Genomic DNA, 13,469 nt, shown 5'->3' with positions numbered 1-13,469 from the left:
ATAATGTTGAAGAAGTCTAAAATAAGTACTGTTTTTTCATCTTAGTAACTTTGACATCTACCTGTTATTACCCAGTGTAATGCTTTCTCCTTCACGCCTTGCAGTCCTGTACAAAAATGCTGCAAACTACCAGCAAAAAACAGCTGATAATTTTAACTCCTCTTACTACCTACAAGTGCAACTAATATTTCAGTTAATTAAACCTAATCTTCTTGGCCTATGAAATGATTAACAGTTATGTAACTAATGATGTCTAATTTTAGTTTCTATGTTTCTATTTTTGGTGAAGATCTGGGAGAACAGCAGACAGCTGAGAAACATTTTGTGTCTGTTCTTTTAGGAAGAAAGCATTGAAAATAAGATTCAACAAATATTCTATTCTTCATTAAGCAGAAAACTAAGCACACTGAAAACAGCCTTATTAACAGCTCAAATTTTGATTACAGCAGCAAAGACCTCATTAAACAAAGGAGTCATCAATATTTTTTTAGATGGATAGCAAGAAAAGCTAAATGAAACCTGATTTTGCACTGCTAGGCAGAACTGAGAATATATCAGAATATATTTCAAAACTATTTTGTTTTAAAATTAGAGGAGATGTTCAGTGAACTGCTTGAAATAATGGAAAGCCACTTTACTGCAAATACAACCAAAGTGAAGGAACAGACTTTCCTACTAGAGTAATCAAACAAGAAAATGTTTTATTAGTGTATATTTTTCAGACACATGTTACCTCAATATCTCAGGACAATGTATTAAAATCACTTTTGCCCTTTCAAAACAGCCTTCTCACTCAAGCTATTTAAGCCAGTAGCCTTTAAGAGATAAAATCCCAAACATGTAAGAACAATGACCTTTTAGTACCATGTATAAGATCATTCACAGTGGCATGAACTTTGTTTCAGACTGAGACTTCCAGAAAAAAAACCTAAATATTTTTGCTTTAAAATTCAGCTATGTCAAGACCCTTTACTGGTCTTCATCTACTTGAATGTGTCCGGAATACTACATATCTTTCCACCACGAAAGCAAAGAAGTGAAGGCAAAATATGTTCCACTGTTCCTTCTGTGATTTAGTGTTTACTGATTTCACTTAAACCGATCTATAGCTTAATTATTCATTAAATTTCACAGACTCTCTCAAGTTGGAAGGGACCCATATGGATCAAATCGAAATCCCGGTGTTTACTTATGCATTAAAAAAATTCATTCCAAAAACGTGGAGAGAATTTATAGTTGTGCTGCACAGGTTCACATTTTTACAAGATGACCAGATTTTCTGAAAACTATCAATTGGATCATTACAGCAGAACCTGGGAAAAAAAAATTACATATATATCTGGGAAAAAAAAAAAATACGTATATATACATAAACACCTAAATAAGTCACAGTAATACAGAGAAGAGAGCTACAAAACAGAAGTGTTTAAATTCTCACCAGTTATGTTAACTGGGTTTTCTTAGCTCTACACAGTCTTATCCATTATTATTTCATTAGTTTTCAGGTTAAAAGACCTCCAATAATAAAACTACAGAATAGCGACAGTCTTACTGCAACAGTTGTCAAAAATAAAGAACAAAGAGTTGAAGCACAAAGAGTTTCCAGACTAGAAGTGCATTTGGTTATTGTGTCTTTAAAGGCAACTGGTAAGAGGCAGAGTCAATTTCTAGAGCAAGATACCTTCTACAGTCAAGTACTGCCAAACCCTAGCAGAACAGCAAGGCTCTTCAAAAAACAATGTTGGATTCATTAAACAGAACCAATGACTAGGCTTTTACAGACTCCAAAGAAGAGAGATGGAAGAACATCAAAAGGGGAGGGGAGAGAAGCTCCAAAGCCTTCATTTAAGAAGCAACCAGAGCAAAATCTGAGGTTTGAATTTTATACTTTTCTATGCAAAATTACTTTGGTATGTGCGCTACCTCTTTATTCAGCAATTACCAATGAGAATTACAGCAACCTGTAGTTTACAGGAAGAAATCCATATGACATTTTTCAAGAAATCTGATCATTTTAATTTCATTTCATAATGGCTCCTTTCACTTGGCTTCCTTCTAAGATCTCACATGTGCCTACATTGTCAGGAGACATATAAGAACTCTTGCCTCATAAAAGTAAAAAAAAAAATAAAAATAGAGAGAGAGAGAGCGCGAGATACAGATCTCATCTTCCGCATGAGTCCTGCTTCTTTCCTAAGATTCTGTAGCTAATTTTCATTCCTAGGGTGGATCATGAGCTCTTCCAACACCTCTGCAATCTCATTTCTAAGGATACTGCTTTCCTTGTGAAGAACCCTAAAACCATATTTCCTACGATTTTCTCAGGTCCTTAAAATAGAAGGAACCCTGCCTGCTTAAATTTCATGGTTCCAATCTCAGAATTTAAAAATAAGTACCCTCATTCAGGCTGCCTTTTTTTCTAGTCATCACTTCTGTGGCTCCACTGGTCTGCAGATGCACAGAGCTGGGGGCCTCACAAACCACATGGGCTCACAGTGACTTTTTGCCTTATTCTTAAAATGGAGTTTCCCAACTGAGCAGCTCTATCAAGGGCACTACTCAATTACCAGAGCCAGGATTCAAAAGGGTCATAAAATGGTATGCTGATAACTAATTTTCCCACCCTTAATAGTGCAGCTTTCTGTAAGAAGGGGGCAAGCTAGGAATAACTTTTTCCACCTTCCAGAAGTGCCAAGATATTATTCCAAATCCACAGGGAAAAGAGAAGAAATTACAGAAAAAATACAGTATGGCCAGTTGGTCGGTTGACCAACAGCAAAGCTCAGAACAGAACTTCTAGCCCTTGGACAAGCCCTGAGCTCACACTACTCATAAGCTGGACCAGTGTCAAATACTAGCATGCAATACAGATTATTTACACTGCTAATTTCTGATTAACAGCAAAAACCTTTTCTATGTCTACGTAGAGATATGTATATATGTACATATATGTATACAGACATTTATTCTTAGTAGTAGATCTGCCCTGCTCCTCAAGTACTAGCTCAATGAAACACCAGTAAACAAAGCCTGAAGGCTATTAGGTAAACCAATTGAGTTACACAGAAATAATCTCCCTTGACAACTCAGTTCCCTTTCTGAATGCTTTACTCACTGGATAGAGGAGACAAGAAGAGACAACCAAAAGTAATTTAACACATGGCAGATGAAAACCTAAGCAACTAGTATTACATCAACAGCAAACGAATCAAGCTGCTGAGTAATCATCTCCTTAAAGAACTCTAGAACTATTATTGAAACAAAAGTTGGAGATTTTTTTTTTCCACTCTAGATAAAAGGTGGATGAACCCTTATTTTGGACAAAGTAAGATGCACAGGAACTGACAAACGTTGCTTATTTCCTCCCTTCTACACTTACGTTCCAGGTTATACCCTCCACCATGGTAGAACTACCACCTAACTTAGTGCTGTTGCTCCCACAGACACTTTACACAGGTTCTGTCTTCCCTAGAAAATCCTACAGCAAATCCTTTCACTGATACTCACAGACCTTGAGTGAGGCTCAAATTATGCCTCCAGTAACCACTGTATGTCATTTCATCTCAAAGTCAACAATTCCTAAAAAGTCTTTCCTCCTGCCAGCCAAATGGGCTGTACATTCATAGTGGTTTGTAAGTACTGCCCCCACCTCCAAGTGTTCTCCAGGCAACTTACAACACTGAGCTTTCCTGATCTTTTTTCACATACTGGTATGAAACTACCTCAACTCCAATCGTACATTATCAGATCTTGTGACATCTAAAAATGGCAGAGTCAGAACAATAAGAGCTGTTATAAGATAACCACTCTAAAATGTGAAAACCCTGTTAGATTTTAGATGAGTAAGAAAACAGCTACTCACTGGTTTCGGCATTTTTCTTTTTTCCTTTAATCTCTTATCCACTCAAGTCTTCTACAAATTCTTTGTCCTCTTCTGTCAAAAACAAAATTTAAAGAGTTGATTTTAAATTAATCATAATGGAGTTCACATACATCACAGCAAATAGTACAAATTCCAAAGCAGGTAAACAGAGCTTTACATGTACAAAATACACTTTTCAGTACGTAGCAAGTAAAAGACCTGTAAATTCTGGTACTGGCTAAGTAGTAACCTCCTTTCTACTTTTTGTACAATATTAATCCACTAATGTCAGAACAAAGAGGAATTATATCATTTTTCCCAACGAACAGAAATCAAGTACACCACCACAGTCAAACAAACAAAAAAAAAAAAAAAAAAAAAGGAAGAAAATCTGCTCTGCTTAAAATAACAGAGCTTTTTAAAATTTTCTTTAAGCAGAAAGGCTATAAGTTACATCTACGTGGTAACAAAAGTATTCACTCTGGTGCTCTGTTCCAAAAACGTTTTTATGCCTCGGAAAAAACATGCTTGCAATGTAATTGATAGATAGCACCCTGCCTCCTTTTCAATTCATTCTAACTCAGAAAGAATAAGCAGCTAGTCACCTTCTCGCAGTTTTAAAGTAATGATTTCCATGAATCAGACCTGCTGCTGGTCTGCAAAATGTACCAAAGATGGCATTGCCTTCAAATATAATACTAACTGGAATTACTAAGAAAAATTAAAGTGACACACAACTTGGAATAATCTGAGATTCCAGTATTATAACTACATGACTGCATCAGACAAATAAGATTTTCAGAAGTGCTTAAAAAAAAACCTAAACAGAAAACCAACATGTTTTGCACAATTCATTTATCAAAACCAAACTTTTGTATAAATGATTTCTCATTCATAAAGAAAAATGTTTACAAAGTGTTACACATATTTACAAAAGACGTTATTTTTTTTATTGCTTCTTGGCAATAAAAAAATACAGTAAATATGAGAAACATTTTCACAGCAATCTAAGGTGTGCTAGAATTTCATTCTTCTCTCTATTTCTAATCAGTAGAAATATGTTTGAAAAGAGTGACTGGAAAAAAAAAAAGAGACAAAGAATGAAAACAGGACTTAAGAAGTATCAATGTTGTTGGCTGGTTAAGAAAAATTAATATTAAGACTAAAGATTACAGAAAGAGATCTAATGATATAATATAGATACAGAACAAACTTTGTTTAAAGAAAAATCAGCCTGAAAAAATTAAAATAATAACTTTAAGTTACACTTATTATGACATAATTAAGGTAGCACCACTACAAAGGTAAAATACTACATTTGTCTAACACAAAGACAATTACATTCCAGTAGATGTTTTAATTATGGAAGATATTATAAAGTATTTGACAGTATAAATAAGACTTATATTCTAAGATATTGTTCAATATATTATTGAAAAATATGAATACGCTCTTCTGCAATTTCCTTCCCTACCTTTTTTAACCGAAAAAGATTTCGGGGATTAAAAACGTTTTTTGGGTTCTTACAGCACCGTTTTTTGATAAAATTCAACAGCACACTTCCAGCTCACAGAAGAGATTGTCCCCTCTTCTCCCCTGTTTCCCTAATGTACTCCTCAGAAAGATTCAAGAGTACTAAACAGAAAAACAAGCTTGGCTCTAATATCTGCTAACAGTAAATAGGATTCTGAACTCTAGTAATCCCTATATTCACCTTTTTGACAGTAGAGGCTCATTGCTTGCAGATTGAAGGCAGATTGAAGCCCTAGAGATAAACTCAGTTAATTAACGATGCAGAAGTTAAATTAGATTCTCATCCACCATTTTATAAGCGTGCCAATTCAACAGTACTAGAAGGAACAGAAAGTAGCACAATTATTTTTATGTGCCTGTTGTCATATTAGCATTGACAAGAGAGGGTATGGTAAGAGGACTGGTATTATTTAAGTCCAGTCTCCAGAAGACAAATGAGAACGTATGGCACAAGGCCGAGATCCGTCTTATCAACTGATTACTGTCTGAGGCCTTCCTAAGGGAGACCATGTCTATCACTTTCTTAAATGAAAGCCACACTCCCATGCATTTTATCATTGCAAACTCTTCCATAAGTTCCAACTTTTTGCCTTGGGTTTTGCCTAAACAATTATTTAAGCTGCTATTAGCCAACCCTAAATTGTTTATTTAAAAACATATTTTAAAATCTTAAGGTAATTTTAAAAATCAGAAACATGACTACAAAGCTTTATAGGATAAGTCTATGTAATCAAATCACAATTAGTACACATGTAATTTAAATTAGTTTACAGAATTAACAGTTATTGTTCACATGCAATAACACAAAAGAATCCTCTTGTGCAAAACTCAATAAAAATGAAGTGTCACTGTCAGCCCCACAGATCTCATGAGTCTGAAACTACCAAGGTACGCAAGGAACAGGAAAAAAAAAAAAAAATCTATGCAAAACAAATAATAGCCCAGGTATTATTTTCTGAAGTGTTTGCTGTAATACCTTTCACTTGGGGGGGGGGGGGGGGGGGTAGGCGAGGGAATAAATAAAATCAAAATTTAGAGTTAACTACACTGAACTTGTTTCTATTTCAGACTGGAAAGATCTTGTGCCACATAAGGAAAAAAACCAACAAAATCAACTGATAAGGTCGACAACTTAAAGTAATGGACCATTAACAGCCTCTGTCTATTTGCTTTCACGCAAAAAATGTTACGCAATTTCAAACCCACATATTCACACAAAAGCACTGCAACTATTGTATGTATATAAAAATAAAGAAGTTCACAGATCTTACAACTGTACATAAATTGAAATTAAAAAGTACTAAATAGAAAAATAATAGCTTATCTTTCCCAGTTACTTGCACTACATAATATTAAAAACAAATAAGGAAAATATTTGGCCAAAAGAAACAAAAAAATCACTGCCAGGCAAAATATTGTGCATCTCCACTGTTAATACTGGAGTGGGAGTTCACTTTTGCAACTTATGCCTTTCCAATAAACTTATACTTAGTGTATAAACTATATAAGTTTTACTAAGTTTTTATCTTCAAAACAATTATTTATACTTTTATTTCAACATCAATGCCAAATGGTACTGCAAACAAGAGGAAAAAAAAAAATAGTCGAATGGGACTGGGAATGATATCCCTTTCGCTTCCTGCATTCTGAAAACAGCTTGAGACCTACTAGATATAAAGGCTCATCACTTTGGCATTTCTATTCCCAAAGGTACCTCTTCCAAGTCAGGATTATCAGGGTTGTGATTTTGCAGAGTTCCTATAGCTACAATGCTCCAGCCCTCAAGACCTTCACAACATGTGCAATAATCTGGACAATACCACTGAAGTATCAGCAGGCTCCATATCACAAAACAACCAGAAATCATCAAGAACTTCAAGAATTCTCTTGAAATGAAAAACTGTGATTCCAATTAATTTCAATGCAAGGCAGCTAGAATTTTTAAATCAGTACCATCCATGTTTCCAGTTTTGCCACAGAAGCCAACAAATAAAGCAATTGTTGAAAGATGACAAAGAAATCTTTCTTCAGAAAATGATGGTGCATAAAATGCTTGATGCCAAAATTCTGTCAAATAATTTATGCAGCAGCTGTTTTCAAAAGAAACATTCATACACACAGCCATGGGTCTGAGGTCAGGTGAGGATGAGATAGGAGGCAGAGGCTTGAGCAGGATGCCTGGCTGACAGAGAACTCACCCTCAAAAGCGAGATCCCTATCCCTATCTGACAACTCAGGACCATCTCTGGGAAGAGATGCACCAGCTCCTAAGCTCTACCAAGAGATTCATCGTATGTTTGCTTACATACAGGTGGCAGGGACCACAGAGCTTTAGCCACTGAAACATAACTAATTTATTTACAGGAACTTACTTAAAATTAATATACTTTTTTCTTTTCAAAGTCTTATACCATTCCATTTTTTGTGATAATGAAAAGTTTTAGATCTTCGGGGAGGCAGCAATAGGCAACTTACAGGCTACGGTACCTGACTAACTGGTCTCGGCTTTCTGCAGAAACGCCTCTCTACTCCAAAGCAGCCTGTGAATGCCTGCAGGGCAATCATCTTTTACAGTAACAGCTCCCTAATGACATGCTTGCTGCAGTCCAATAAAGAAGTTCCTTAGCTACAGACTTTACTTCTGCATACAACTTTTTCAGACACAGTCACTGTCTACACAATTGTCTGAGATGTAACCAAAACAAGCCTCCTATGTCACACACACACACACAAAAAATCTGAATTCTATAAGTAACAGATAATAATTGAGATTTGACCAGTGGTAGATATCACATGCAGAGCATTGCATACCATTTTTTTTTTCAGTACTGCTGTATCTTTACCTTCTTAAAACCACTATTTGCCCCAATCCTCCCTTCCCTGAAATACTTCAGATATGTTATACATTAAATGTATTTATAGTTAAATATATTTTGAAGAGCAAAGTGTTTCTTCCAAACTGGAGTTCCTGAGAACTTCAGAACTACAAATGAAAACCTGGCAGGTGCTAACACAGTAGGTAAACAAAAAAGCAACAGAGACCAGCCAAAGAATATTCATGCAATACTTGCAGTTTTACCAGTTAATAAACTGGTATGCTATAGATATGCTGTACAATTTACATAAAGTTTGTATTTATTGAGTTTAGTGACTTTACTTAAAATTTAGGTTCCAAGTACCCACAACTGCACTATTTGAAATAGCTCTAAGATTTTAAAATACTCCTACAATGACAGGATGGCAAATCTTCCCCCATGTACTTCTGACAGACAAGCAAAAATGGAAATTATGATGTGGGACTGATGCAGGTACTCTGTTGTTTCAAGGTGAAATAAACCTTTATCTAAAAATACAGTTAGCAAAGAATTAAGACACAACCAAAATTCTGGATATATTCAATTTCAAAACCAGACATTATATTTTCTGAATAACGCTGTTGAGTCTCTTTGAACTAGTTCCATAAAACAAAGGAAACTTATGAACATGAACTGGCCACTTGCATCTAGTCTCCATATACCCTAGCTAGCATTCTTAAATCAAAATGTCGTAAACATTATTAACCCTCTTTTTAGGACAATGTAATATTTATTTTTCCTTATACTACATGACTTGAACTTTTTGTTTCACGCAGTGATTAATAAATGTCTAAAGCAGAGAGGAAAAAGAGTTTTTAAATGCAAAGCACAGCTAAGAATTAGCCTAGTAGTAAGGTTAGGCCATAAGTGCAGCCCTTCAATGTAGAAAGGAGAAAGTTTACCTAGGCCCCTTCAGCTCTAGAGTAAACTCGCTGAGTAGGCAAGATACAGAATGCTACTTTAATGGCTCAGTATCTTTCAACAATTAGGACTTTCTTCAGAAGTTTGTATAAAGCTTTGTTTACATTTACAGACTTGAAAATCCTCCCTTTCCTCTACTCCCACAGACTCCTAATGCAATACAAAGTGACAGGACAGCTTTGATGTATTTAACACATCCAACAAAAAGAAGTAATACCTTAAAAAACTTCCCTCTTCACCTCTGCCAACAGAACTACCCCTTCTCAAAAAGCTGAGCAAGATTGTTGGAGCACCTGTATACCTATCCTGGCAGTGGCTAAAGTAACCTTTTTTACCAGGAACTGCCTTCTAATCCAACCTCTATGCTTCTTACCCCCCTAATTTTGCACCTTGTAGCTGGATCCATATTCTCACTCTCTTTATGGCTTTACCTAAATTTCTGTGAATCAACTTTTTTTCTGGCAGCTCTACTATCACTAAGCCCTGCAATGCTCCCTACTGCAATGGCAGAAATAGACCAGAAATCTTTTTGTCATCTCTACAAACACTTTTACATAATTTCTTTCAATCAGCAGGCAAGGAAAACTCCCTGGGCAGCTCCCTGCCATGTCACACCGTGTCATTGTCTGTGTGTTTTCTAAAGCTGCTGGTTGTACTTTTGCTCTCTAGTCTCCCCAACCTGCTGGAAGAGCTGTGTCACTTTGGCACAAAGCTTGGAAATATGCCACTGCCTTGCAATCGCTATTTGCTGGGAGGCTGCTTATCTGGGAACATTGCACTGACTTGCAGTTTATTTTTCTCACAGCCCCTCTTATGCTACACCAATAGATCAATAGAGGCAAGTCTTATAATTCAATAAACAGTTACTGCTTGTCTCTTATCTTCAATAATCACAAAACTACCTCATCACAGTAGCCATAATGTTACTGCATACCATCTCCACATCCTCCCTCGCAAGACACACTGCCCAGCAGCATTGTGCCAAAGCACTTTATGAGAGCTGGCAGCAGCAATGTTATTTCTAGGGTCTTCTGAATATGTGAAGTGGTGGGCAGCCACATGCATCTTCAAAACTAAACATAAACAGGATGACAAGCATCTCTGATGAAAACAAAACTGAGTAAGATGCAGAGACATGTCTATGGCCTAACACAAACAAGTCACAAAGACAAAATTAATTAAAACTCAGAACTGCAACTCCCACAACTCAGTTAAAAAAATCTGAATCTTTTTAAAAGCCTGTACCAGAAAGTGGAACATGAAATACTTGTCTAGGGTGTTACATAGACTGAAAAAGACAGCTTAATAGCACCTTGCAAGTTATATGATTAGTTGTGTTGGCATGGGGTCCAAAAAGTCTTTTTTTTCCACGTTCAAATTAAGAAAACTGACAAAAGGGATGTGAATTTCACAAAGTTGAAGCTAAACCCCTTATCTCTGCTAGACTTTAAGCAGCACGGTTAACTACAGATGCCCACGACTCGTACAAAACATTAATCCATTCAAAAAAACAATGCACAAAGACTCATTCAGGGCCGCTGTGCCCATTACGTCGGTCAGTATTAAGGACTCTAAAAATGTGCATTTGTTGAAAACAATAGACAGCAACAGATGCTTCACAGCACTTGTTTATGAAGTAATTCCTTATTATTCTGCCACATCGCCACAGTCAGCTGGCCGACCCGACTGCCACATGTCTACGGTAACCTCAAGAGCCGCGACGCTCGGGGACATGAATAATGCAGCGGGGGCAGCGCGGCAGGGGAACGCCGGGCCGCGCTCCGGGGCTTCCCCAACAAAGCGCCCGCCCGCCCGCTGCCCCTCAGAGGGTCGCCGAGCGGGACCCGGGCCCCGTCCCCGGCGGAGGGCGGTGCGCCCGGACACGAGCCGCGCGTCGCAACGCCGCGTCGCCGCCGCAACAAGTCGCCTCGCCGTACTGGTGCCCCCCCCGCTCCGTCCCCGAGGACCGCGGGCGGGCTCCCGCCTCAGGCTGCCGCCAGCGCGGCGGGGAGCGGGCCCCAGGGTCGCGGCCTGCCGCCCCCGCGCTGCTCCGCGGGGCGTCGCGCAGGGAGACCCGCCCCCGGTCGCCTCGCCCCAGCAGCGCCCCGCCGGGCCAGCGCGGCCGCTCCCCGCGCTCCCAACTCACCTGGGGCTCCGCTCCCCCGCGAGCGGGGCGGGCGCTCCGCGGCGTCGGGCGGAGGGGGGGGACGAGACCCCTGGGCAGGGTGCTGGGCGCGGCGCTCTCCGCTCCTCGTAGGGCAGGGCGGTGTGTCCCCCCCCGCCGCGCAGCTCCCCGTTCGCAGCGGGGCAGGAGGCGCTGCGGGGCCGCCCCGTGCTGCTCGCGGCGCCGCTGGGGACGAGGCGCCAAGCGCGGCGGCCGCTGACAGCTCCGCAATATGGCGGCAGCCGCCACCGTTCAGATTTTCCCCCCTATCAGATGTGGCTCCTGCGCCCGCACTGGGCACGCGCGGTGCGGCCGGGCATGCGCGTCAGGCGGCGCGAAGCCGTTGCCCGTAGAGCCGGCGCTGGTGGAGGGGCGGGCGAGCAGGAGGCGCGCGAGCGGCCCGCGGGCGCGGAAGGAGCCGTGTGCTGCGGCGTGCTGTGGCGGCGGGAGCAGCGGCAGCGGCGGGTTTCGTTGGGGACGCGGGAGCGTGAGGGTCCAGAGCTCCTACGGGGAGACAGCGAGGGTGAGGGACGGGGCTCCCGTGGCGGGGCACGGCGGCGAGCACCCACTCTGTGAGGCGGTGCTGGGCACGACGGCCCCGAGGCCTGCCCCGCCCCCAGAGCCCGCACCGCCGCCCCTCTGCGCGGAGCCGGGTCTGAGGCGGCGCTCGGAAGCGCCAATGTCCCGGGTGGAAGTCACCCGAACTCGGCTCTTCCCGCGCGTGTGTCCTCGCAATAGCTGCTCGGCGGTAAAGCGGTCCGAGAACAAACCTCGAAAAAACTCGTTGCACGCATAAACGAGGAGAAGATGAGGAGAAGCAGCTCTTGCTCTGCACAGCTGGGCAGCCGAGTCTGAGCGCGGGCGGGAAAATGTCAGTAAAGCCTGAGCCGGGGAGCTGGCAGTGCGGGTGTTTCCATTCAAAGCCCTGCGAGGGAATAATGTGCCCTGCTGTGTGTCAGGGGCCCCGTGGGTGCGATAAGGCACGGCGGGTGTGGCGGCAGATAGGGTGGCGCGGAGCTGGCGGTGCCAGCGGCGGGAGCGGGGTCTGGGTGCGGTGAGCCCGGGGCTGGGAGCGCTTGAGCGGCGGTGGATCTTGAGAAAAGAGAATCCTCCAGAGAGAGCAGGGCGCAGGTTGAGTGGGGAGCGCTGCCCCTGTTCCCCTCTTCCATCTCAGCGCAGAGTGATGGGGCCCTCGCACCTTCTTCAACACCCAGGGTAGGGGAAGGACTCACATTGCGGGATAGGATTGTGTGAAGCAATTATTTTGCAAATATAATAGACTCAGGCAGGATCTCTCAGCAAAGCATATTTTAATAACGATTTTGCAAGATCGGGTGTTCTACCTAATGGTAAGCACACATAATAGGGCAAAAAGCCCCTGCTTATATCCCCCCAAAACCCTGTTCCTCATCGGTTGGGTGCTTCAGGATTTACAGACTACCCCGACGCCTGCCTCAGCTTACATACAATACCCTTCCCCTTATCAATCTATTTAAGATATGGATTCCTTTTACTCTGGCTACCCTTCCCCCTAAATTAACTTGTAAATACAGGTATCAGCATGCATACAGGTATCAGTATACATTCTGTGAAGAGACTGTGTTTTACATTAAGGATTCATAGTTCGATGTCTCTCTGTCCTCCCCCCTGCTGGGGTCAGGCCCCAGGTCCTCAGTTATGTAAAAAGAATGTTCCTTACAGGATCATACTTTTTTTCATTTACATATTTTCATTTTTTCATATATAATACAATCTAATGGGATTGGAGAAGAAAACAGCAGTAAGGATAATACTCCTGAAGGACAGAGCAGTTGAGGCAGTCCCAGTCCTCTCTGTGCTTTTGCAGTTTGTTTGCAAGAAAGCGAAGGTGCTTCCTGAGCAAAGTGGCAATGCAGCTAGGGAGGCCAAACAGCAAAGCTCAGTGCAAAGGGATCCACTTGAGCTACCAACTCTGCATCATGCAGCTGCTATTAATACACCTCGCGCTCTGGCTGTCTGATAAAGAAAGAAGGGTTGGGGGAAGAACTAAGAGGAATTTTCAATTAAAGCTCCTTCAAAAAGAATAATAACATTATAGGATGAACTGGAGGTGGGGAGGAAGAGAAGAAGAGGAGGGCAGCCTGGAAAGCCGCAA

At 41.3% G+C, this 13,469-nt stretch overlaps 1 protein-coding gene across 2 annotated transcripts in view; it reads right to left on the bottom strand.

The window, feature by feature from the left end:
* The window catches only part of RDX (radixin), a 40,922-nt gene extending 28,666 nt beyond the window's left edge, over positions 1-12,256 (bottom strand). The window contains exons 1-3 of one of the 2 annotated variants that reach the window (XM_082043644.1): positions 12,106-12,256; positions 11,318-11,839; positions 3,863-3,934 (exon numbers count right to left, since the gene is read on the bottom strand). In XM_082043644.1, coding sequence (XP_081899770.1) covers positions 3,863-3,874 — 12 coding nt within the window. In that variant the 5' untranslated portion in view covers positions 3,875-3,934; positions 11,318-11,839; positions 12,106-12,256. The remainder of the gene's footprint in view (positions 1-3,862; positions 3,935-11,317; positions 11,840-12,105) is intronic. The other variant, XM_082043645.1, reaches the window with a different exon arrangement.
* Positions 12,257-13,469: the final 1,213 nt, after the last annotated feature.

Source organism: Streptopelia decaocto, assembly GCF_964273445.1.
Source record: "Streptopelia decaocto genome assembly, chromosome: 1".
NCBI classification, from domain to species: domain Eukaryota; kingdom Metazoa; phylum Chordata; class Aves; order Columbiformes; family Columbidae; genus Streptopelia; species Streptopelia decaocto.
This window is presented reverse-complemented; position numbering and strand designations above follow the sequence as displayed.